At 42.1% G+C, this 25207-nt stretch overlaps 1 protein-coding gene across 5 annotated transcripts in view; it reads left to right on the top strand.

Moving 5' to 3' along the window:
* Positions 1–24887, top strand: part of LOC123770042 (microtubule-associated protein futsch) — a 128509-nt gene extending 103622 nt beyond the window's left edge. For all 5 annotated transcript variants that reach the window (XM_069335849.1, XM_045761771.2, XM_069335702.1 and 2 more), the window contains 5 exons: positions 1913–2048; positions 5135–5410; positions 5897–6110; positions 12538–12835; positions 19634–24887. In XM_069335849.1, the coding sequence (XP_069191950.1) occupies positions 1913–2048; positions 5135–5410; positions 5897–6110; positions 12538–12715 (804 nt within the window). In that variant the 3' untranslated portion in view covers positions 12716–12835; positions 19634–24887. The remainder of the gene's footprint in view (positions 1–1912; positions 2049–5134; positions 5411–5896; positions 6111–12537; positions 12836–19633) is intronic.
* Positions 24888–25207: the final 320 nt, after the last annotated feature.

Below are 25207 nucleotides of genomic sequence, written 5' to 3'. Positions count from 1 at the left end.
AAGTGTGATGTTTTCTTGTTTCCTTGGGATTGTAGGGAGTTTCTACCTCTGTTCGGTCTTTTGTTTTAGTTTTTTACCACGTGGGGTTTGTTTTGTTATGCCTACCTTTCTAGGTGCAAACCCCGGTTGATGGCAGATAAGGAAAACCCCAACCACAAGGGGGTATTCCAGGGCCATTGCTCCTTGAAACCTCTCTGAAGGGGCCAGGTTCTGGCACTGGTCCTTGGTAGGTCTGAACTCCATATCTAATGTCCCGGTCTAATATAACATACATTAGCCCGATAAGCTCCAGAGAGCCTCCGGGGCTCACCCAGAAAATAGCGTTTCATTACATTCAACGCTGGTTTTTTCCTGTTGGCATTTGCCTCTCGGGACCGGGTCGCTGAGCTTCTTGCTCTCCTGCGGCGCAGGCGTTTTCTGCTCCTTCAGTCATGGCGATTGGTTTGTTCGGTTGAAGCCGTCTCGCTGTTTTCTGGCACGGGATGAGGCTGCTGCTTTCCAGACGGATCCTTGGTTTGTTGGTGCTTGTTTGGTCGGGCAGGGGGTGCATCGTGTTTTGTGTCCGATTGCGGCCCTCCGCTTTTATTTGTGCTCAATGGCTTCTGTGTCTAGGACACTCTTTGGGTTGATCCGGTTCCGTTCTTCCCTGTTCGTGGGTGAAGGTCTCCTAGGTCGTCCGCCGTGTTATTGTGGCTGGCCTTCCTGTGTTCTATCCCCGTGGCCATGGCATTCGTAGATTCGCTGCTCTTGCTGCTGTCTTGGCGGTATGTCCTAGCTGACATTCGGGCATGGGGCTTTTGGCGATCGTACAGGGGCCTGGCTGCTTGATATCTCATGTTGTTCCCATGCCCATTCGGGCCTGTGTCGCCTTGGGTTGATGGTTGCAGCCAGTTGTCTCGACTTTGAGTTGGGGAGTGTGTGGTGACCACCTCCTGGGTACGTCCCTCTTCTTTCCTCTTTGGGTAGTTAGCTCCGGTTTGGCTCCTCCCAGAAAACCAGCGTTGAATGTAATGAAACACCATTTTCTGGGTGAGACCCGGAGGCTCCCCGGCATCCCTCCCTCCCTCCGGTTGGCATTTTTTTGCATTTTTTAACATCCAGCGTCAGAACAGATTGGGGGGGGGGAGCTGCGCAGACAGCAGTGCTGTGATGTGTGACGTGATGATCGTTTGCTCATTTCTTTTAGGGGAGTTCTATCCACTTGTTCGGCTTGTGGTAGCAATTTTCACCAGAATAGGAGTTTGTTTTGGGACGCTTACCTTTTTGGGTGTCTGACCTGGTCGATGGCAGACATAGAATGCTTCCAACCACACGGGGGTTTCTATAGGCCATTGCTCCTCTTGCCTCTCTGAGGGGGGCCAGGTTCTGGCTCGTGGTCCCCGGTAGGCCCATAGAACTCCATACACATGACTGATGCCAAAGTCTGACATTAGCATATCAGCCTGGATAAGCTCTGGGGAGCATCCGGGTCTCACCCAGAAAATGGCGTTTCATTACATTCAACGCTGGTTTTTTGTTGTTTGAAGTAACCAATTTTAAGCCATGGATTATTTAGCGCATTTGAATTGTAGTCCATTAGATTTGATCTATACAGTAATAGACATACACTTTCATTAATAATTTGCATTCTACCAAATTTCATTTCCCTGTACTGTATATATTTTTAACTCCTTCAGTGAAGGTTGTTTGATGAAGCTTATATATAGTCTGTATAGTCTGAAATTAAATTTTGGCATAAGATTAGGTACAGCATTATTTTCTTCCTTTTGTAATTTGATAAACAATAAATGAAATAAAATTTAATATTTAATTCTGTTATGTAGTTGTATTTTATCATCACTTGCTCTCTCTCAAGTACAGGTATTTAAATCACATAGTTAATGTGATTTTCTTTATTGATACTTTTCATCAGGCTCTAAAAACCTCGGCTATTGGACGCCTTGTGATCTACTGCGATGTGATGACTTCCAGCATGAAAGTAACGGCGGGACACCCACCTCTTATTCATGGCATAGTGGTGCTACCAACACAACAGACCCATGGAAAGGGTAAGAAGCCAGAGATAACATCTGACTAGTAGTTAACATTGCTATTGCTGTTTATATGTGCAGAGATATAGTCTACTGTATATATCTGGGCGAATGCTCTAGGCTGATAGTTACTGGATTGGCTGCCTAGAGGCATACGTGAGATGGTATTATTTTCATTGGCAAAGTCACAATTCATTGACTCCCATCCATACCCTGAGTATATCACACAATCTCATCAACATCCTTCTACAGTGTTTTCTCAAAACACTAGGAATGTCTCGAGAAAGCCTTCAACTAACTGAATACTGAAGAAATATATTGTCTTATCAGTTGTGAAGAAATATGAGTTAATAAGAAATTTTTGAAAGTGGTGACAGATCTTTGCTGAATACATATCGGCTACAACTTTGAGTGATATTACGAGGAAAATAGATTGTGCAATATTATAATCAAAGGAGAATCATAAATGCTTGGCAAAGAAGAAATTAGTAAGCTATCTTAAAGTGAAGTGTTGATTACAAAGTGAGATAATGTTAAAAACCAATACCAAAATAACTTCTTATGGAAAAAGCAAGGTTTTCAATGATAAAAGTACATATATATATAACCACATCATGTTTAGATAGGACTGGGTGGTTAATATCATTTAAGAGCCATCATGGAATCAGATGTCAAGGTTGTAGGCTAGAGGCAGCCTGTTGACAGTGCTGGTGCCCTTGTGTATAAAACCAGCTATTGAATGTAATGAAACGCCAATTTCTGGGTGAACCCCGGTGCTTCCTTGAGCAGTCTTGCTGAGATGGCTCCCAACTACTAGGTCACATCAGCCATGGAGTTCTTAGGCATACCGAGGACCAGAACCAGAACCTGGCCCCATTAAGAAGCTTCAGGAAGAAGATTACAGTCCATCATCTCACCAGGAAAGCCTTCCAGCAAGTCGGTGAACAAAATCTGATAACTACAGGGTTCAAAAGAGACTGAAGTCTTGTAACCCGACTAATAAACTCCTCCAACTATTTAACCAAATGAGTGAATATCTCGAAACTAGTGTGTGCGTGTTCACCCTACTTCCTCCACTTATTTTGGGGAGGCAGGGAGAAGCCCACACCCTCCAAAGGCTTGAGCACTCAATTCTGGAGCAGATGCATACATAAACCCCAACCCGACAATCTGGAAGAAAGGAAGGGAATCAGGGAGCCACCAGGGCTCACCCAGAAATTAGCATTTGATTACATTCATTGTTTGTTTTTTAGGGGGGAGCCCCATGTGACTCCCAGAAACCCATGTAGAAGGAGAAAATACAGGGCCTTACCAGGCAGGCGGTAGAACCACAGGCAGTCAGGACAAGGATGAGAACCAAGGCCAGGAGATCCGACCCAAGGCCACACAAGGAAGCAGAGGCCTGGGAATATTAAATGTCTGAACACCAGAACCTTGTTAGACTGCCAAAACCCCCCACACTCAAATCTCAACCCAGAACATATTAGTAAACACAGCCTCCAGAATGGTGTACTTCTGAACATCAGGAGTATGAGGGCAGAATGCAGGATGGCTAGATTTAATAACATGACAGATGATCTTAGAAACATAAGCCATATAACAGGTAACCAAGGACAGGAGATCAACCTACAAATTAACCACTAGTTCAGAATCGGTGGCACCCAAGGTAATAGCAGAGAGCTGCCAGTGGACACAGTACATGACACATCCCTGGTCGTGCCAACCAATCATCAATAACCAAAGGACCCATCAAGAAGCCAGCCAACTCATTCTTTGCCAGAAAAGGAGAAGACAGCTACAAATGAACAAAATGCCCACCAGGGCTAAAAGAACAAAAACCCTCTCCTCTGGAGGAGAGCATGACCCTCCCCAACCCCAACAACTGGAGGCAAGAGTCATCAAAAAGAGAGCCTTAGTAAAAGAATCCTTAGAAAAGAGTGTGTTGGATGCCATTCTGTTGGCCTGTTGTCCTCATTTCCCAGCTTCCTAAACTGTATATTCTATGGTATGCATCCTTGGGTTAAGTACTTATGTTCATGTCATGTGTACAGTTAATATATTTTCACCATGAAAAAAAATGCGGGTGCCTTATTGAGAAATAGTGGCGAATGGATTGAAATGCCCCTTTCTGAGAAGCACTTTGGTACCTACATGATCTTGTCCTTCAATTCTCTTATCTTGACGTTATCTTGAGATGATTTCGGGGCTTTTTAGTGTCCCCGTGGCCCGGTCCTCGACCAGGCTTCAACCCTCAGGAAGCAGCCCGTGACAGCTGACTAACAGCCAGGTACCTATTTTACTGCTAGGTAACAGGGGCATAGGGTGAAAGAAACTCTGCCCATTGTTTTTCGCCGGCGCCTGGGATCGAATCCAGGACCACAGGATCACAGGATGTTCTCTTCTTGACTGAGCTAGCTTGGATGGGATGAGATTAAAGTAGGGTTACTCTTTCCCAATATATTTGCACAGTTGTACTGCCATTTAAGAGGTAGTACTAGGTTGATAGGTGTTTGGTTGCTTCAGAGTAATCTGTGGCAATTTTTAAGTTGCCAGGGATCATTTGGAGGGAGCTTTTAGTGATCAAGAGGGTTTCAGTGTATCATAGTGAGCAATTACCTCAGGGTAGATGAAGGGATGCTTTCCATTGAGCTCCTTTCCATTGTTTATGGTGAATACCAACTTGAAAATGTTCTTTCTTGGTGACATGAGGCTCCTGAGCCAATTATGTAACCTTTTCCACAACCACCCACAGGATGGGTATGAGGTGCATAATAAATGAACTAAAGACTTCTGGGAAGGAAAGTTGCTCAGACTCTGGCACACTGTCAGTGTCACAAGGAACAGGATGGAGAGGCAGTTAAGGCATATTGAGATACAGTACTGGGGTGCTGCTCAGAAAAGGGCATCTTGTTACTGTTAACTCTATTTTTATTAAAAAAAATCCTAATTTTAAAGGTTACCTTGCAATTGAGGGTGGGGCAAGTTTTTTCTAATTCAGAACTTAAAAGGGTTTGTATGTAAATGTGTTGATAATGTATGAAGAGTAATTAAATATATCATAGATTTGCATTAATATTTTCTCTCATAACTGCCCATCACTGCAGGTCGTAGTGGGAACAGCTGGTTGTCACCGCTAGGCTGTGTCATGTTTACATCTCAGCTCCACATAGCATTGTCCTCCAATCTAGGCCAACACCTGACATTCCTGCAACACCTTGCAGCTATGGCAATAGTGCAGGCTGTCAGAGAGCACCCAGGATATGCTGATATACCAATTCATCTTAAATGGCCAAATGATATCTATATTGGCACAAATATCAAAATAGGAGGAGTGATTGTTGAGGCAACAACAGTTGGAAGTGAAATTATAGCAAATGTTGGTAAGTATTTTTTGTTTTTGTTTTTTTTACTTTTTCATATCTGAAGTAATCTTAATGGCATTGATTTCATCTGATTTTATGTTTAAATATTGAATTTTGTTCTGTGCTGCATGGAGACTTGCTTGTTTTATATTTTTGGCATGATCTGAACATTGGCAAAGCCCAATCATACATTAGGGGCTAAGAAAGAGCCAGAAGTATTTCACGATTCAATCTTTCAAATTACAATGACTGCTCGCTAATTCAGATTATGTGAGGCATACCTGCATCCAAGTTTTATGGAAATCCATGTTAAGAACATAAGAATTATGGAAACTGCAGAAGGCCTATTGGCCCATAAGAGGTAGTTTTAGTTTTATCCACCCAAATGCATTCATATAAATGTCTAACCAATGTTTGAAATAATTCATCTATTCTGTATCTATTATGTTATCCTATAATTTGTTCTATTACCCTAATTCTTTAAATTTATTTGATCTGTTTTAGGTTGTGGAGTAAATCTGTCAAACAGCAATCCGACCTATTGCATTAATGATGCTATACGCCAGCACAACAAGGAACATAACACTTCTCTCTCTGAACTGGATAGAGAAACATTTTTGGCTAGGATCTTCAATTATTTTGAAGATCTTATTGAAACTTTCCAAGTTAAAGGTCCTGGAGCAGCTCAACATATTTATTACAAGTACTGGCTACATAGGTAAGAAATAGGCTGGTTCTAATTTGTCCATTTGAACCAGGAATGGAAAATAAACAAACTGTTTTCTGGGGGAAGCCCCTTTGGCTTCCCGGAGCTATCTAGGATGATATGTATATCCCTTACCTTTGGCATCAGTCAGTGTGGATGGAGTTCAAGGCCTACTGGGGACCACGAGCCAGAACCTGGCCCCCTTCAAAGAGGCACAAAGAACAATGGCCTATAGAAATGCACATGTGATTTGGGGCATTCTATATTTGAAATCGACCAGGACAGGCACCCAGAAAGGTAAGTGCCTCAAAACAAACCCCTATTCTCATTAAAACAACGAAAATAGCCAAACGAGTAGACAGAACTCCCCAAATGTAAACGAGCAATCAAGCACGACATCACATGAGGCGCCGCTTGTCTGCGCAGCTTCCCCCTCCCCGGGAGGGGGAAGGGGGAGCCAGACCCACTGCTCCAGCGATCTAACCACTAGTTCTTAGGGTGATGTGATTAGGCACGGTCGAGTGGCTCAAGCTCGGTAACACCTTCGACCCTGTGTCCTGCGAGCACTGTTACTTCTTTGTGACTCAATTCACCCAATCTTATGATGACTTTATTCGGGTGCAGGCGGCTCAGGCGTTGCATGCTAGGTTTCGGTTGCTGAAACGCTCTCGGTTGGTTGCTTCCCCGGATGCCCCGAGGCTGCCCCGCTTTGCTTAAAGGGACCCGGACTTGGGGGTGTTGGTCGCTTCGACCTTGGTTTAGTCCGAACCCCCTCATTCTTCCCCTGCCCCCCCCCCCCCCCCCACCTCCCCCTTGCTTCCGACTCTGAAATGTCTGAGGGTTTTGGAGTCGGGGTGGGATCTAGAGGTTTCTGAGACTCGAGCAGTTTTGGGGCTACCCCTTCTGGGGAGGCGACGGATGCATTTGAGCCCCTTCCTCCATCCCTAGCGTTGGGGTCTGACCTGTGGGTCTCTTCTCTTCCTGCTTTTCCAGCTGCCCCGGTTTTTTCTTGAGACCGGGGCTTTGGAGGAGAGCTCGCCCCTGGGGCCTGACATGGAGGCTCCTGGGGTTTAGGAGGAGCTGACTTGGGGGCCTTGGGGCCCCATTGAATCCCCGCCTGGGTTTTCAAACTCTCGGAGTGAGGCTTTCTGTTACACGGAGTGGGGTTTTCCTTTTCCCCTCTGCGTACGAGTTGGATTTGGGTTCGGTTCCATGTCCCTGTGGGTCTTTCAGTTCCATCCTTCCGGAGGTTTTCGGCCTCCCGCGTCTCGCATGCTGAGGTGCGGGCGGCCATTGCGGCTTACCTCCTGTGCGACTCGGCCTATGCTTCGATAATGGATCCATCTACCTTCAGGTTTATATCTTCGTCTCTTATACTGGGTCCGTTATGAGGTTCCAGAGTCGTCCTGGCTTGCGGACTGCCCATTGCTATCATTGGATGCTTTGTGTGCTTTCTGTCGTACCCGCACACTTGAGTGGCGCAAGGCGTTGACAGTGGTCCAGGTTTTCCTGGGGGCTACTTTGAGCACCTTAATGGGTGCATGTTCGCTCCTGTCCCTCTGCGGGATGTGGGCACGGTTCAGCTTCATGTGCAGATTCACACCCTTTTGGCTGTGCTTGTGGCTGAGGACTTGCGCGCTCGTGGCTTGTTGGCTTCGGTCCTGCATTTCTTTTCCCTCCTGGAGCTGTCCTCGGACTGGCTTTCGGAGGATGTTGAGGCCCTTCATGCCGTTCCTGGGTCTGGTGCTTTGATCTCGGCTGCTCGTGCGTCGTCTTCGCTTCATAAGCTGTTTGCGCTGATCCTGCTGGATGGGGTGTCACGGTTTTTCACTGCACATCTTGTGTGTTAGCAGGTTGTGCTCGCTTCCTCCTTTGAGTTTGTTAGGTGGGTTAGGTAGACTGGTGATGTTGTATAGACGTCTGGAAGTAGTTGTTGTTATTGTTCTTGGCTGCAGTTCTTGATTAAATAGATGTGAATGAGTAGAATAGGTGATAATGGAGTAGGCCAAATCTCTTCCTAGAGATTTTACCGTGACAATATAAACCGCCAGGTACAACGGTTGAGGAATTCACAGAGCAGATGCACAAAATAGAGAACATCCTTGATAATCTAGCAAATCCAGCACCAGATATTATCTGCCTTGGAGATTTCAATTTACCAAGTCTAAGATGGAGAATGGTAAACACATATATCATGGCAGGGAATGACCCGGGAAATAACTAATCACAGCCCAGAGAACTTTTGAGATTCTGTGACAAATTCTCGCTCAATCAACAGATCACAGATCCAACTAGGAACGAAAACACACTAGACTTGCTATTCATAAACAATGATGAATTAATCAGATATTACAATCTCTGATACTACATACTCAGACCATAAGCTCATTGAAGTGCGAACTAGCATAAATAACGGAAGTAGGTCTAAGAGACCTAACAAGCGAGAAGGAATATTCAATCAATTCAATTTCAACAATAAGAGGATCAACTGGGAAAAAATAAATGTAGACCTTGCAACCATTCAATGGGAGACGGTCTTAAGCGACAAAACTCCCACACAGGGAATAGATCAACTGACAGCTGAAGCATACAAGGTCTGCCTGAACCAGGACAACATGGATTTAGAGCAGGAAGATCCTGTCTGTCACAGTTACTCAACCACTATGACACAGAATCACAGAAGCTCTAGAAGAAAAGCAAAATGCAGATGTAGTATACACAGACTTTGCAAAGGCATTCAACAAATGTGATCATGGAGTGATTGCACACAAAATGAGGTCAATGGGAATAACTGGTGAAGTAGGACGCTGGATACTCAAGTTCCTGTTGAACAGAACACAAAGAGTAACAGTCAATCAAATAAAATAAAATCCAAGCGCAGTTAAAAGCTCTGTACCTCAAGGTACAGTCCTTGCACCACTGCTGTGCCTTATTCTCATATCAGATATAGATAAAAATACAAGTCACAGCTTTGTGTCATCCTTTCCAGATGAGACAAAAATGAGCATGAAAATTACCTCTGCTGAAGACATGGAAAAATTACAAGCAGATATCAACAAAGTTTTTGATTGGGTCAGCAGAAAATAACATGATGTTTAACAGCGATAAATTCCAGGTACTCAGGTACGGCAAAAATGAGGACCTGAAACATAATACCGGGTACAAAACACAATCGAATCTGCCCATAATAGGTAAACAGCATGTCAAGGTTTTGGGAATAATAATGTCCGATGATCTAACGTTTAGGGAGCATAACCATGCAAATATTGCGTTAGCCAAAAAAATGATAGGATGGAGTATGAGAACTTTCAAATCCAGGGATCCCATAACGATGGTTGTACTCTTCAAGTCACTGGTGTTGTCCCGTCTTGAGTACTGCTCAGTACTCACTTCCCCCTTCAGAGTAGGAGAGATTGCTGAAATAGAGGGAATACAGAGAACATATACGGCACGCATAGACGAGATAAATTATTGAGATCGTCTCAAAGCTCTCCAAATGTACTCTCTAGAAAGGAGACGAGAGAGATACCAAATAATATACACAGGGAAAATACTGGAGGGCCAGGTCCCAAATCTACACAGTAAAATAACAATGTACTGGAGTGAACGATATGGAAGAAAATGCAAGATTGAACCAGTGAAGAGCAGAGGTGCCACAGGCACAATCAGAGAACACTCTGAACATCAGAGGTCTGCGGCTGTTCAACGTCCTCCCAACGACTATAAGAAATATTGCCGGAACAACCATGGACATCTTCAAGAGAAAACTAGACTGTTTTCTAAAAGACGTTCTGGACCAACTGGGCTGTGGTGGGTATGTGGGCCTGCGGGCCACTCCAAGCAACAGCCTGGTGGACCAAACTCTCACAAGTCAAGCCTAGCCTCGGGCCAGGCTTGGGGAGTAGAAGAACTCCCGGAACCCCATCAACCAGGTAACCAACCAGGTATCAACTAGGTTCATTGCCTAAACCGAGGGGGTTCGATGCAGTCCTTGTCTCTTTGGGGCTGGTTGCTTCAGGTGACTCGTCTGCTGAGTTCTCGGGGTTTGGCTCTCCTGGCAGTTCATGTCCGAGGGGTTGTCCAACGTCCTGGTGGATGGCCTGTCCCGGTTTGTTCCCCTGTCCACGGAATGGACGATCGATGCCGACTCATTCTGTTGGCTCTGCCAGACGTTCAGGCACTCGGAGGTGAACCTCTTCATGTTGGTGGGGTCAAGGTGTCTTTCGGTATATGTGGTGCCCTTCCCCAACTGCGAGGTTGGTGAAGGCAGGATTGGTCGAGGTGGGGGTTTCTGTACCTCTTCCCCCTGGTTCAGCTGTTGCTCGAGTAGTCCTCATGGCCCTGTCGCGCCCAGCCCAGTTGTGGTTTCAGGCACTGCTTGCCAGGTGTCCAAACCCGGAGATTTTTCCGTGGCTCCGCCTCTTTCAACAGATTGGCCCGGTCCGTTACGATACTAGTTCACTCTTCTCCTCGAGTCTTCGCGTTTAGTATTTTTTACTCGAGTTTATCACCATCCGTATGATGGTCAGGTGGCTTCATTGATGGTGTCCCACCTGCGGGCTTCATTTCGGCAGCAGTATGAAGTTTCTTGGCGGTCCTTCCGTTTCTTTTTGACTCTTCGTCGTTGTACTTCGCTTTCAGTTCGGGTGGTGTTGTCCTTTCTCTCTTGGTTGTTCCAGGACCGTCATCTTATGCCGAATACTGTCGCCTCGTATCGTGCGTTTTGCTGGCAGAGTCGCTGCAGCTTGCTTTCGGTATAGATGTCACTTCTGCGCCATTTTGCAAGCTGTTTTGTGCATTGTTTCACCTCCGGCCTGCTCATGCGCCGCCTGAGCCGTCGTGGTCTTTGGACAGAGTGCTCTCCTACCTCTCTTCTCCTCGGTTTGTTGTGCTCCCTTCGGTTCAGGATTGTTTGTCCAAAGCTCTTTTTCCTGTTGGCATTGGCCTCTGGGGGGTCGGGTTGCAGAGCTTCATGCTCCTCTCCGGCACAGGGGGTTTCTGCTCTTTTGGTCGAGGTGATAGGTTTGTTAGATTTGCAGCCTTTTCCTTCTTTTCTGGAGAAGAATGAGACTGCTGCTTTCCGAAGGGATCCTTGGGTTGTTGATGCTTGGTCGTTGATGCTTGAATGTGTTGTGTCCGGTAGCAGCCCTCCACCGTTATTTGCACGCCACGGCTTTTTTGTCCAGGGACGCGCTTTGGGTTGATCCAGTTTCCCTTCTTTCCTGTTCGCGGGTACGGGTCTCTCAGGTCGTCTGCAGGGTTATGAAGTCTAGCCAGCCTGCGGTCTATCCCTGTGCCCATGATGTTCGTAAGTTTGCTGCTCTTGCTGCCGTCTTTGGTAACATGTCCTGGGCTGTCATTCGGGTGCGGGGAGTTTGGCGGTCGAACAGGGTCCTGGCTGCACGCTACCTCGTTAACGTTCCTGGGGCCTAGTCGGGCCTGTGTCGCTTTGGGTCAGCGGCTGCATCCTGTCTCGACTTTGAGTTGAGATGTGGAGTACCGACTGCCTCCCGGGTAAGTTCCCTTTTTTCTTTTTAGTCTTTGGTGAAGTAGCTCTGGGGGAGCCGTAGGGACTTCCCCAGAAAATCAGCGTTGAATGTAATGAAACATCAATTTCTGGGCGAGTCCCAGAGGCCCCCCGACAACCCTTCCTTCCCTCCCTCCCTCCCTCCGGTCGGCAGTTTTTGCGTATTTTGATATCCAGCCTCAGAACTGCAGGGTGGATCACAGGCGCTGGGATCTGGGGCTCCCCCTTCCCCCTCCCTGGGAGGAAGGAGCTGCGCAGACATGCGGCGCGGCTCATGTGACATCATGTTCGTTTTCATTTGGGGAGTTCTGTCCACTTATATGTCTATTTCATAGTTTTTAACCAGAATAGAGGTTTGTTTTAGGGTGCTTACCTTTCTGGGTGCCTGTCCCGGTCAATGTCAGATATAGAATGCTCCTAAATCACATGTGCATTTCAATAGGCCATTGCTCCTCATGCTTATCTGGGGGGGGGGGGGCAGGTTCTGGCTCAAGGTCCCCGGTAGGCCTAGAACTCCATCCACATCGACCGATGCCAAAAGTTAGGTTATCCATATCATCCTGGATAGCTCCGGGAAGCCTCCGGGACTCGCCCAGAAAATGGCATTTCATTACATTCAATGTTGGTTTTTTGTCAGTCAACCACAATATAGGACTAATAATTAGCAAAGCTGTTTAAGGGTTAAACTGGTTAAATTATATCACAGGATGATTTGCCTGGAAAATGGTTGTCATGGCAGGAGTGTGGTTGCATATTCCATTATTTGATGGCTCAGACAATTATCCACCATATTCGAAAAAACACTCAACTGCTCAAGTTTCCATTCTGAGCATTAATAAATAGATGTGTCTCATGTCTAGCCAGTAATTTATTGTCTACAATTAATTTTTTTTTTTTTTTACTAATTTTCAGTAATGCAACAGTAACAGTTCAAAATGAGCATCGCCGAACAGAGTCTGCAGTCATTGTTGGGGTGGATAACTATGGGTTCTTAGAAGCACAACTTGTGTCAGGCACAACCATCACTCTTCAGCCAGATGGAAACTCATTTAATATGATGGATGGACTCATCTATTCTAAACTTCATTAAAAACTTCTCATGGAAATTGAAGGAAGGAAAATATATGGACATTGATTTTGTAATAAATTGTGATGGGCAGCAAAGTATTCCACTGAACATGATACTAGTTAAACAAGCAAAGGCAAAAAGGTAAGTAAATATTTACATATAAATGTTATAATTTAAATAAAATTTAAATACAGTATTTTAGAAATTAATAGTGTTAATATGGATGTGGGCATACATAATATTGACTAACAAATTGGGGTAGCAAAATAACGCTCAAAGTTCTGACAACAGTGTAGAGAAACACAAAGATGGTAACTGACATATGAACACCACAAGAATCATATTAAACCCAGGAGAGGCAGAGAGACCAAAAGACCGCCAGCAAACTAGAGTGGAATCCAAAATATTTTTTCTCCTATAGAAAATCTAAAACAAAAACACCTAGCATTGGACCACCTTGTGCAGGGAAGATGAAATTTTCTCAGTTGACAACAAAGAAAAATACGGTGGATACAGCATAATTCTGTTTTCAGTGAATACCTGAACACACTGAATTTGTTTGGATTGATAACCCAAACAAATTCATGAATGTGATACTAACGTCAAATCATATACAGTATTGTACTGTATCAGATGTCCTTGTGTATCGGCTGTCCTCGTGGCGTAATGGTAAAGCACTCATCTGGTGCTTCGCAAGCGCTTTGGCCTGGGTTTGTATCCTGGCCGAGAAGGATTGACGGGGTGCCAGTCCTTAACTGTAGCCTCTTTTCACCCTTTCAGTAAATGAGCACCTGGTTGTAAACAATTTGGCGGGTCGTATTCCGGGAAAAAAATTAGGATTAAGGATTTGTCCAAAATGCTATGCGTGCTAGTTGCTTTACAAGAATGTAAAAGCTCTTGTATGTATGTATGTATGTATAAAATGTTACCCTAATCCCACTGAACTTTGAAGCAGCCATGGACAGCATTCTCATGCACTCTGCACCAGACCCAGAATCCGAGAATTCTATATACTGTACATCAAGAATTGCAAAAAAAAACACTATCACAGGCCCTAAATAGTATCTGGAGATGGAGCCTAGATACTGGTGTTATCCCTGACAAATAGCTGATTATGCCAATCTACAAAGCTGGTAATATAGCAGACAAAAATGTTATAGACTGATATTACTAATATCATTAAAATCTTTGAATAAGTGCTAAGAAGTAAGATTACAAAACACATGGACTCAAAGCATCAACATAACCCTAAACAACATGGGTTCAGAAGAGGGTGTTCCTGCCTCTCATAATTGCTAGACAATTATGACATGGATTTAGATACCATTGAAATCATCAATAAAAAATTGAGAAAAGTATCAATATCACACACAGATTTAGCAAAAGCTTTTGACAAGTGTTATCATGTTATTGCATGCAAAAGGAACTACTGGAAAAGTAAGAAAATGTATCTTTAATTCCCTAATGTACAGAACCCAGAATGTAATAGTCAGCAAAGTAAAATCCAGATCATTCTCTGCGAAAAGCTCAGTCCCCCATGGTACTGTCCTTACACCAGTACTTTTTCTCATCCTCATATCAGATATACACAGGGAGGACACAAACTCTAGTGCCATATAACCTTTGCAGATAACACTAGGATTTCCATGAGAGCAGACAACATAAAGGATGCAGTAGACCTCCAAACTGATGTAAATTAGGTCTTCCAGTAGGCCACAAAAAGAACATGTTATTTAACCACTATACTGTGCTGCTGTTAAATATGACAAACCCCCAGTTTGCAGTAAAAAATTATTTCCAACATTTTTGTCTTTATATACATATTGTTAAAATCCCTTCTCTGAGCACATTAAATGAAAAACAATAAAAACAAGCACTTTGACTGCAGAAAGTGCAGATGATGACTGATGACATCACTGCTGTGTGTGTTCACCCATGCAGGAGACTATCAGAGCTGGTTGCTGGTGGGCGATTCAACACTTACAAGTGGCCACAAATATATTTGCATCCTTTTTCTGGGGGAGCCCCATCGGCTTCCCGGAGCTATCCAGGCTGAATGGATATGTATATCTGTCTGGCATCAGTCAATGCACGGAGTTCTTACCTACCGGGAACCACGAGCCAGAACTTGGCCCCCTAAAGAGAGGCACGAGGAGCAATGGTCTATACAGACACCCCTGTGATTGGGAGCATTCTGTGTCTGCCATCGACCAGGAAAGGCACCCAGAAAGGTAGGCTCCCCAAAACAAACCCCTATTCTGGTAAAACTATTGCGACCGAAAGCCAAACAAGTAGACAGAACTCCCCAAACGAAAATTAGCAAACTAGCATGACGTCATCATGTCGCCGCGCCCCTGTCTGTGCAACCTCCCCTTGTTCCTGAGAGGGGGAAGGGGGAGCCCCAGACCCATCTGCCGGCGACCCAACCTTCAGTTCTTGGCTGATGGAAGTCTGGTGCGGTCGTGCCTCTGGCTCCGGTTTTTGTTTCAGTTCTGTGCCTTGTGGTGTGGGCTGTCTCTACAGGTGGTGCGTGAGCCAGGAAACATATTCCACGGTACTCAGGCTGCATGCGCCTAGGGTTCCCCTTCTCTAGGTGCCTAGAGCTTGGGGCCTCCTTCCACAAGTCTCCTCAGGATCTACCTCCGATGTGCCATTTACTGCTCGGTACTTGGCCGCCCTTGGGGTCAGCTGAGGTTTTCTTACCCTTGTTTGTCTCTGGGTAGGGGGTAGTTTTTGTCACTGATAGGGGTGTGGGGTACTGCACAGGTAGTTTTCACCTATAACAGTGGCCGGCTCTGTTCCGCCTGGGTACGTTGTCCTCTTGCGGGATTTTTCTTTTGTTTTTGTTTTTTGCCTGGTTGGGGGGGGGTCTGCCTTTGTGGTCCCCTGTCGCTGTTCTTTGGGTATATATATCCGTATTTTTGTGTTTGGTGGTCCTTCCCGCTTGGCCCCCATGAGTGGACATGTCCCGGGGGTTCAGCTTTAGAAGTTTGTTTGGTAGACTTGGGCGCTGGTTCACGGTACCCTGCCTGGGCTTCCCTTAGCATGTACCCATGGCTAAGGGCCCTGGAAAACCCCACAGGGGCTCCGTGGTGCAATGGATGTGACCTCTGCATCCCCCCTCACGTCTTGCAAGTTGGAAGGTTGCTCTGTCCCCTTGTCTCTGGGTCACACTTGCCTGTTTTGCCTCCGCCATGCTGCCTCTTGGGTCGATGATTGTTTTGACCCAGAGTCGTGCAATGTGTGTTGTCTATATGTGCTCCCATTCACCCAAGCCCCTGATAATGATGTGTGGGTGCAGGCAGCTGCGGCATTGCATGCTAGGTTTAGGTTGCTGCAACGCTCTAGGTTGCTTGCGACCTCGGATGCCTCGAGACTGCCCCGTTTTGGTTTAGGGGTCCGGACTTGTAGGGGGGAGTCGCTTCGGCACCGGCTCCGTCCGCTCCTCCTCGTCTTTTCCCTTCTGTTGTGCATATTTCCTTCCCCTTGCTTCTGGCTCTGAACCGTAGGCGGGCTTTGGGGTTGGAGCAGGGTATGGTTGGGTTGAGACTTGGGGATTTTCCTCTTCTGGGGTGGCGGCGGAGGCATTTGAGCCTGTTCCTCCAGCCATGCCGTATGGGTCTGACCAATGGGCTCCCTTCCTTAGTAATTACCCAAGTGTAGTTACAGGATGAGAGCTACGCTCGTGGTGTCCCGTCTTCCCAGCACTCTTTGTCATATAACGCTTTGAAACTACTGACGGTCTTGGCCTCCACCACCTTTTCCCCTAACTTGTTCCAACTGTCTACCACTCTGTTTCCGAAAGGGAATTTTCTTATATTTCTTCGGCATCTGTGTTTAGCTAGTTTATATCTATGACCTCTTGTTCTTAAAGTTCCAGGTCTCAGGAAATCTTCCCCATCGATTTTATCAATTCCTGTTACTATTTTGTATGTAGTGATCATATCACCTCTTTTTTCTTCTGTCTTCTAGTTTTGGCATATTTAATGCCTATAACCTCTCCTCGTAGCTCTTGCCCTTCAGTTCTGGGAGCCACTTAGTAGCATGTCTTTGCACCTTTTCCAGTTTGTTGATGTGCTTCTTAAGATATGGGCACCACACAACTGCTGCATATTCTAGCTTTGGCCTAACAAAAGTCGTGAACAATTTCTTTAGTATATTGCCATCCATGTATTTAAAAGCAATTCTGAAGTTAGAAAGCGTGGCATAGGCTCCTCGCACAATATTCTTTATGTGGTCCTCAGGTGATAGTTTTCTATCTAGAACCACCCCTGGATCTCTTTCTTTAAAGATTTCTCACATAATATATAGGTTGTGTGGGGTCTATGTTCTCCTATTCCACATTCCATAACATGGCATTTATTAACATTAAATTCCATTTGCCAAGTGGCGCTCCATGTACTTATTTTGTCCAGGTCTTCTTGAAGGGCATGACAATCATCTAAGTTTCTTATCCTTCCTATTATCTTAGCATCATCAGCAAACATGTTCATATAATTCTGTATACCAACTGGTAGATCATTTATGTAGACAATAAACATCACTGGTGCAAGAAGTGATGTCTCGGCAGCAGTGTGTAGTTTCCTGGTGGTCCTTCTTTTTTCTATCACTGCAAAGGGTTCTTTGGTCTCTGATGGGGTTGTCTTGTCATTCCCTTCGGGGTTGTTCCGGGACCGTCTTCTAGTGTTGTGTACTGTTGCCTCATCTTCGGTGGCGCTGGCAGAGCCTCTCCAGCTTGCGTTCGGTGTTGCCGTTTCTTCTGCTCTGTTCCACTTGCTGTCTTGGGCGTTGTTTCACCTCCGGCCTGCTCTTGCGCTTTAAGTGCCATCCTGGTCGTTTGGCCCGGGTGGTCTATTTTCTTCTCCTTGGTTTGTCATGATCCCTTTGGTTCTGGTGTGTTTTGGTTTTGTTTTGTTTTGTTTTTCAGGTCTCCTTTTTATGTTGGTGTTGACCTCCAGGGGTCGGGTCAGGGAGTTTCCGACTCTCCTCCGGCGCCCGTGTTTTTTCTGCCTTGTTGGTCCTCGTGGTAGGTTGTTCTTTTGTTGCAGTCTCCTTCTTCTCGGGTGATGTTTGGGTCTGCTGCTATCCGGAGGGGGTCCTTGGGTTGCTGCTTGGTTGGTCAGGCCGGGGGTGCTTCCTTTGTTGTTCAGTTGCGGCTCTTCGCTGTTCTCTGCACGTTTTGGCCTCTGGGGCTGTGGACGCGTTTTGGTTTGCCCGGGTTCCCTTACTTCCCTCCTTCCTGTTCTGGGGTTCAGGTCTCCCAGGTCGTCTGCAGGGTTCTTCTTTTCGTCTGTGGTCTTTTTTTATGTTAGGGTGTGTGGCGTCCGCCTCCCAGATCCTTCCCTCTTTTCCTTATCTGTGGTGTGGTAGCTCTGGGGAGCCGATGGGGCTTCCCCCAGAAAACCAGCGTTGAATGTAATGAAACACCATTTTCTGGGAGGGAGGGAGGCTCTGAGTCTGGGAGGCTCCCCGGCATCCCGCCCTCCCTCCGGTCGGCGGTGTCTTTCGCTCTTTTTGACATCCAGCCTAAGAACTGAAGGTTGGGTTGCCGGTGGGTGGGTCTGGGGCTCCCCCCTTCCCTCTCCCGGGGAGGGTGGGGGTTGCGCAGACAGCGGCGCGGCGACATGACGACGTCATGCTAGTTTGCTAATTTTCGTTCGGGGAGTTCTGACCATTTGGTTTGGCCCTTGGTCGCAATAGTTTTACCAGAATATGGGTTTGTTTTGGGGTGCCTACCTTTCTGGGTGCTTACCTTTCTGGGGGCTTGTCCCGGTCGATGGCAGACGTAGAATGCTCCCAACCACAGGGGGGGGTCTATAAGCCATTGTTCCTCGTGCCTCTGTGGAGGGGTCCAGGTTCTGGCTCGTGGTCCCTGGTAGGCAAGAACTTCATGCATTGACTGATGCCAGAAAGATATACATATCCATTCAGCCTGGATAGCTCCGGGGAGCCTCCAGGACTTACCCAGAAAATGGCGTTTCATTACATTCAACGTTGGGTTTTTTCAATGAATTTTCATTGCTTCCTAATTGTGTTTTTAATCTTATGTCTATATAAGTAAGTGACAGTATTTACAGAGTTGAACATTCAAGAAGAATAAAAGGACCGTGGTGTCAGAATCCATCATTCACTAATAGTTGCAAAACAAATGGGAGCGACAGTAAAAAAGAGCAAACCAAACCCTGGGAATAATCAAGCGTATCTTTACTTTCAAGGAAAAGAAAGTAGTCGTTCAATTGTATAAGTCTCTGGTGCATCCCCACCTGGATTATTGCATCCAGGCATTTAGACCTGATCTTCAGAAAGACACAGCTGCTCAGGAGAAGCAGCAACATTGGGCAACAAAAATCATACCGAAGCTCAGTCATCTCGCATATCAGGAACAGTTGAGGGCCACTGGACTAACAGCACTGCAAACCAGACATGACAGGGTGGATCTCATTGAAACCTTCAAAATACTAAACAGCTTGGAAGGTTGTCGATTCGGACAGTTTCTTCAAAAGGTCAAATGTAACACGAACAAGGAGCAATGGGTTCAAGCTCAACAAACCAAAATGTGGGACAGAAAACGAGATGCTTTTTTACCCATAGGGTTGTAAACTCATGGAACCACCTTCCTGCCAATGCCATAAATGCCAAAACTCTGCTGGGTTTTAAAATACAACTAGAAAAGATTATCAGGGCAAATGGATGAGGGGGGGGGGGGACCTTTGATAAGCCACCGGCTTCCTGTCCTCGTCAAGGCCACTAGTATTGGTGGCTCTCGGGTAAATTCAGGTAAATAATTTCTCATCTTTTTGGTCTAACCTTTCAAAATGGCTAGCCTTGTGTATCACGGTTAGATTTAATACTGTTCATTTAGTTTCATACTCTTGTAACATGTACCTAAACAGAACAAATGTATTGTATATCCAAATCATTTTTTTTGTTTTTTTTCAGTGTTTGTGAAAGATGCATAGCTGCTGTTTCCACCAAATTTTTTTAAGTGAAAAAGTGCTTATTATTCAAGTTTCTACATAAAAGCAAACCATTGTTAATGGTCACAGGTTTATTTAGCCTAAAGTATAATTTTCTATATCTACCAATAATGAACAAATTTGACTAGGATTACCTGTTTTTAAGCAAGTAAAGATTATTTTTGTTTGGCAATGTTAATCTAACAGTTTTTGAGGAGACTCAACTTGACAAGAGGACATTTTGATAGAATAACCATACGAGCCTAAAATTAAAACATTATTTAGAAGTATAGAATAGAGGCATCTCTTGGTATGTTTTGAATTTACAGGTAAAGTATATATTGCAATAAAATGAATGGAATGAATATTGCACATTTTCAGCTGTGAATGATGAAGTTTGTTTTTTGTACACGTTGCAAGGTGATGTTAGGACCACAAGTAGCTGGAAGTATTTTGCTGATTTTTAACCCTAGTTAATGTATTTGTTTTGAAAGTATGATTAGAGTTGTAATGTGTTAATTATGACTCCCATCAATAATAAGGAATAGGGAATAATGAAAGAAAGCTGTTGATAAAAGTATTCTTGCCCTAAATTGGTTTACTTAAGAGATTAAATCTTTGTACAAATTACTCCATTATCAGCTCATCTCTTCCCTCTTGAAAGCTCCAAAATGTTTGTTGTAAATACTAGGACTAAAAGTTTCAGTGCTCTTGAATACATGTCTTTGATTGTTATTCCATGGTGGTGTGTATTATGCTTGGCACTCCCATTCATTCTCAAAATCCAAGGTTGTGTATCGAGGGGGAGACATTCATTTTCAGTTTCATGGGTGCATATGCTCAATGAAAGGTTATAAAATACAAGTTTTGCTTTGGGCATTTCCTCTTGAAGAAAGATTTTTTGTGACATTCACATATTGTTTTAAAGACTAAACCACACACCAGAAAATGAGATGACGACAACGTTACAGCCCATCCTGGACCATTATCAAGTCGATTGTCATATTGACTTGATAATGGTCCAGGATGGACCGAAACATTGTCATCATCTCATTTTCTAGTGTGTGGTTTAGTGTTCATATTTTGAGCCATGTTATTGTGACTCATCGTCTGTATATTGTTTTAACTTATTCTACTGACTTCCTGTAATTTGTTGATATTGACCGAGGTATATATTCTTCAGTGCCTTGAATTTGTTGTGGCATCTACTTGGTACTTGTTATCTTACACTCCTTCAGTGTAATAACTATACTTTGTGCCAGAATTTTTCCATATACTTGTGTTAAAGGCAGCCTTTTATTAAATGTTAGAATAAGCATTGTGCTTTATTGAATGAATGAATCCAAGCTTTGTATTTCTTTAAATTAATAGGTGATACTGTTGGGAGAAAAAACTAGAAAATAATTTTAATCTACAACAAAGAGGTAATATAGGTTTGGCTGATGGAAGAGCTGATGGCATGTGTGCATAAGAAAACAATTAGATGAATTTAAAGATGTATATTATGATGTAGATGCTTTGCCATCCTCTACCTATATCTGTACAATGAATCACTTTAATCTGAAATAAGCCCTTAACAGTGTAACACTGTCATCATAAGAATTTAAAATTTACCTGCAAGTGTTGAAGCTTAAAGAATTGTACAATTCAGGGATGCCAGTTTTGTGTGTTTTTCACCACTGGCATATTTGCTTTTTTTTTATGGTGGGGTTGAGGAGGGGGCAGCAAGTGTTCTGGTTACCGATTTCCTGATACTGTGACATTCCTCCAGTTGCATTTTCAATTGCATCTAACATCACAGATGCTAACTCATCTAACTCAACATCACAGCATTACAATAGTGCTTATGCAAATGTTCTTAATTTTTATTTGTCATGTGCTTTAGTACTAATGAATATTTTGTATTTAAATTTGAAATACAGTCTACTTGGAACATACTCAATTTTTATAATTACTGTTTTCTCTGTACTGTACTTTAGCAAAGTATAAATGATGGTAAATTGTCTTTAAGGTATTTGATATTACATGCTGGGCAAAATGGTAAAATTTCTACCATAAACAAATCACATGTATTTTTTAATACAAAAAAGTATTACTCTAATTGAATTGTCATATTCTAAAATTTCCCCAAATTATTATTTTGATTACTGGACTTGTCAAAGTTTCGGATACTTAGTTATTTGAATTTTATGGTATAAAATTTTCCAAATGTCATCCTTTGATTATGCAATATTGGACTGTTATAGTTAAATCTTTTTTTGATTAGTATTAACATAATTGTTGAAAATCTGCATTCATATATAGCATGTAAATTTTTTTAATTTCCTCAAATTTGAGTTATACATCCTTTGTGTATCAGAAGACCTGTAATTGTTTTTGTGTATCAGAAGACCTGTAATTGTTATTTATAATAGCATAAATATTTATTAATCTTTAAGAGTGCAATAAAGATTATATTTGTAGTTTCCCTGTTGTAGCCTGTGTGGTTAAAATATGCCTTGCTTACCTTATATTTTTTTACATTCCGAGCTATGGTATGTGATTATTATTATTTAAATAAAAACAAAGATAATTTTATATTAAAAAATTATCGAATAAATTAGTTTTCATAGAATGAGCTAATTCTGAAAAGTTACATATATGAGGAGTCTGTGGCAGCCTAATACAGTAGGAATACTATAATAAGGTAAGATCCTGCCTGCGTCTGATAGTGTTTAATGTTCTTTGATAGTTGGCAAAAAATAGAAGGTACATTTTCTCAAAAAGCTGCACTTAATAATAATAACTAATATGCTAATATTATTATTATTATTGAATTTTGGACTATATCCCTGCACTGGAATTTGTGGTGCATTCATAAATGCATTTTTTTTTACCCAAAATACTTTGCATGGTAATTAAAGCACTTGTGCATGCAAGATAAACTTACTTCTGGTATAATAAGTCTTCAAAGGAATTATTTTGAATAATTATTATCTTAAAATAATGTGGCATTTCTTCTACTTCTGGTCAGCTGCTGTGCATCAAATGTTATCTCCTCTTCCCTATATACCCCCCCAAAAAAAAAAATAATAATAATAATAATCAGCGGTATATGTACAGGTAGTTCCTAATAAATTGAACAAAAATATTTCACAAAATATTGCTCATTTTGCTAAATGAGTTTGCTCATTATTAAATGAGCAAACTGCTCATTTGTTTGTGTATGAAGTTAACAGTTTTTAGCTGCACTGTTGATGGGTTCGTGTCCCATTCAGAACAATCAAATCTTGAGCATTTTTTAAATTTAAAATAAGGTTTCGTCCAAAGTTCTCTGAACAGCATTAAAGCTGAATAAAATGAACCCAAAATAAAAATGTCCAGTATATTATCAGTACATAAAATTTGGTTAAAATTTGAAATGAAAGTTTCAAACTAAACAAATGTAGATTTAAGATGAAAAAGCAGTTTTTTTTTTTTTATCACATTTGCTTTTGAACTTATCTTGTTTTAACTTATATGTATATTATACACATACACACGCGTATATACTTACCATGGCTGGATCATTGGTGAGGTGCTAAGGACAGTATATTTTCCTGGTTTGAGAAGGTACAGGCTATAACCAATAAAAAATCTGATTTTTTTTTTTTTTTAGTATTTCCGTCATAAATATTCTAATGTTTCCCTGTCTATAAGGATATATTTTTTGAAAACTTAGGCAAATTATTAATGAAAAATCTCTCAAACTAAACCTATTCCTTACCTTTGCAACTCCTATAGCAAACTATTTCTCTACGAAAGCATTAATGGCATCTGTAAATTAGTGTACAGCAAATTGTTAATAGCTTATTTCTTTGCCAAGAAACAGATTTTAAGCATTGTCTTCTGTGTTTCTCTATAATAGCAAATGTAGAATATGAATATTTGCCTGTATATCATGTATAGTACTGACATTTGTAAAGAAATATGCTTGGAAAAGAAAAAAAAAGCTTTCAAAGGCTAATTATAATTGTTATTGGTACAGTATTTATTAGTCTTGTTATTACTTTATTGATTCTATATAAGTAAATTTCTTTCTTTTGTAGTATAAGGATAGACAAATTGAGATTTAAAGAAATACAAATTGAAGACTTATCTATTTTGAGAAATTTGTTATTTTAATTGGAATGTTAGCCAATTCCAAATTTAAATCTTTGAATGTAATAGTTCTGTTGTTAACTTATTTGATAAATGAATATATTTTCATATACATTAAATACCTCTCAATATGAGCATTTCCTATTTAAATGAAGTGCTTAAGTCAAAGTTAAACAAAATTAAGTTGTACAGTTTCCCAAACTTTATCAATTTAAAAAGCTTCTTGTTGCAGAATGAAAGCAATTTAAGCTATATCGTAACTTTGGCATTCATATGCTACTGTGTTGCTAAATGGTGCATTAGCTTAGTGGCAAGATTGTGAACACTGAAAAACCAGAACAAATATTCCATCTTTATCACCTGCTGAATAAATAAATGTTGGTAGTTTTGCAATATACAGTATATAAAATTAAATGCTATCTTAGTACGTGTAATAAAACCAGCAGTTGCTTCAATGAGGTATTTTATTTTGACTACATCTGAAAACTAAAATGCCTAAAAGAATAGTTAACCTGTCAGTGTAACTACAATTTTGTAAATGTATTTTTTTTTTTTTTTTTTTTTTTTTAATATTTATGGTCATAAGTTGGCAACAAAAGTGATTCACTTGAAAGCATTTTTGAAAATGGATATTAAATCTTACCATTATAGCCCGAGATTGACTTAACTATTACTGGCCTTAAGTCCATTATTCGTCGATATTCTTTACTTGTATTATAATGTTATTATAGTAGTTTTTTATTAAAAATTAGTATTGAATTCATGGGTTAATTTATAGAATAAAATGAAATATGTACAAAAGTTTGAAAATCAAATTCAATAAGAGAACTCTTCAATGGCAAGACTGTGGTAAAGCTTCTTCTGACTAATGCAGAATATGTACATACTGTTGACTATTATTAAGTGGTATAGAGGCAACAAAACACAAGCATGCACTGTGTATTCTGAACTTATATAAGCAAGGTTACTACAGTAGTAAAATTACATATAGTGCATTTTGCTACAATTTGAAACAAAATCTAAATAACCATGTTCAAAAGTTTTGTGCTTGTGTACCAATGTCCTGTATGAAATAAATTGTGAATACATTCCATTAATGAATAAATATATATAAATATTGTAATATTTTTCATTTATTAACCATTATACTTAGACAATGAAGTTGCATATTTAATATTCAAAGGTACTAAATATGGCATAGGATGTCAATACAAGAACAAAAGTACATTAGGTGAGTGATATCAAAGGTATCTGATTCACCCAGGGTTTTTGTCAAGGGACAAATGACCTTCAGAGGCATTGAGAAAGAAAGACAAAATCTTCCTGAAAATTTGGGACTTTGTATTACAATTGTCTGGATCAACATTCTCTAAATTGTTCAGTATTTTAAGTTTCAATGAGATCCACCCTGTCATGCCTGGTTTGCAATGTTAGCCCT

Source organism: Procambarus clarkii, chromosome 1 (genome assembly GCF_040958095.1).
Source record: "Procambarus clarkii isolate CNS0578487 chromosome 1, FALCON_Pclarkii_2.0, whole genome shotgun sequence".
In the NCBI taxonomy this organism is placed as follows: Eukaryota; Metazoa; Arthropoda; class Malacostraca; order Decapoda; family Cambaridae; genus Procambarus; species Procambarus clarkii.
Note: the sequence above shows the minus strand (reverse complement) of the source record. Positions and strands in the feature narration are given on the sequence as shown.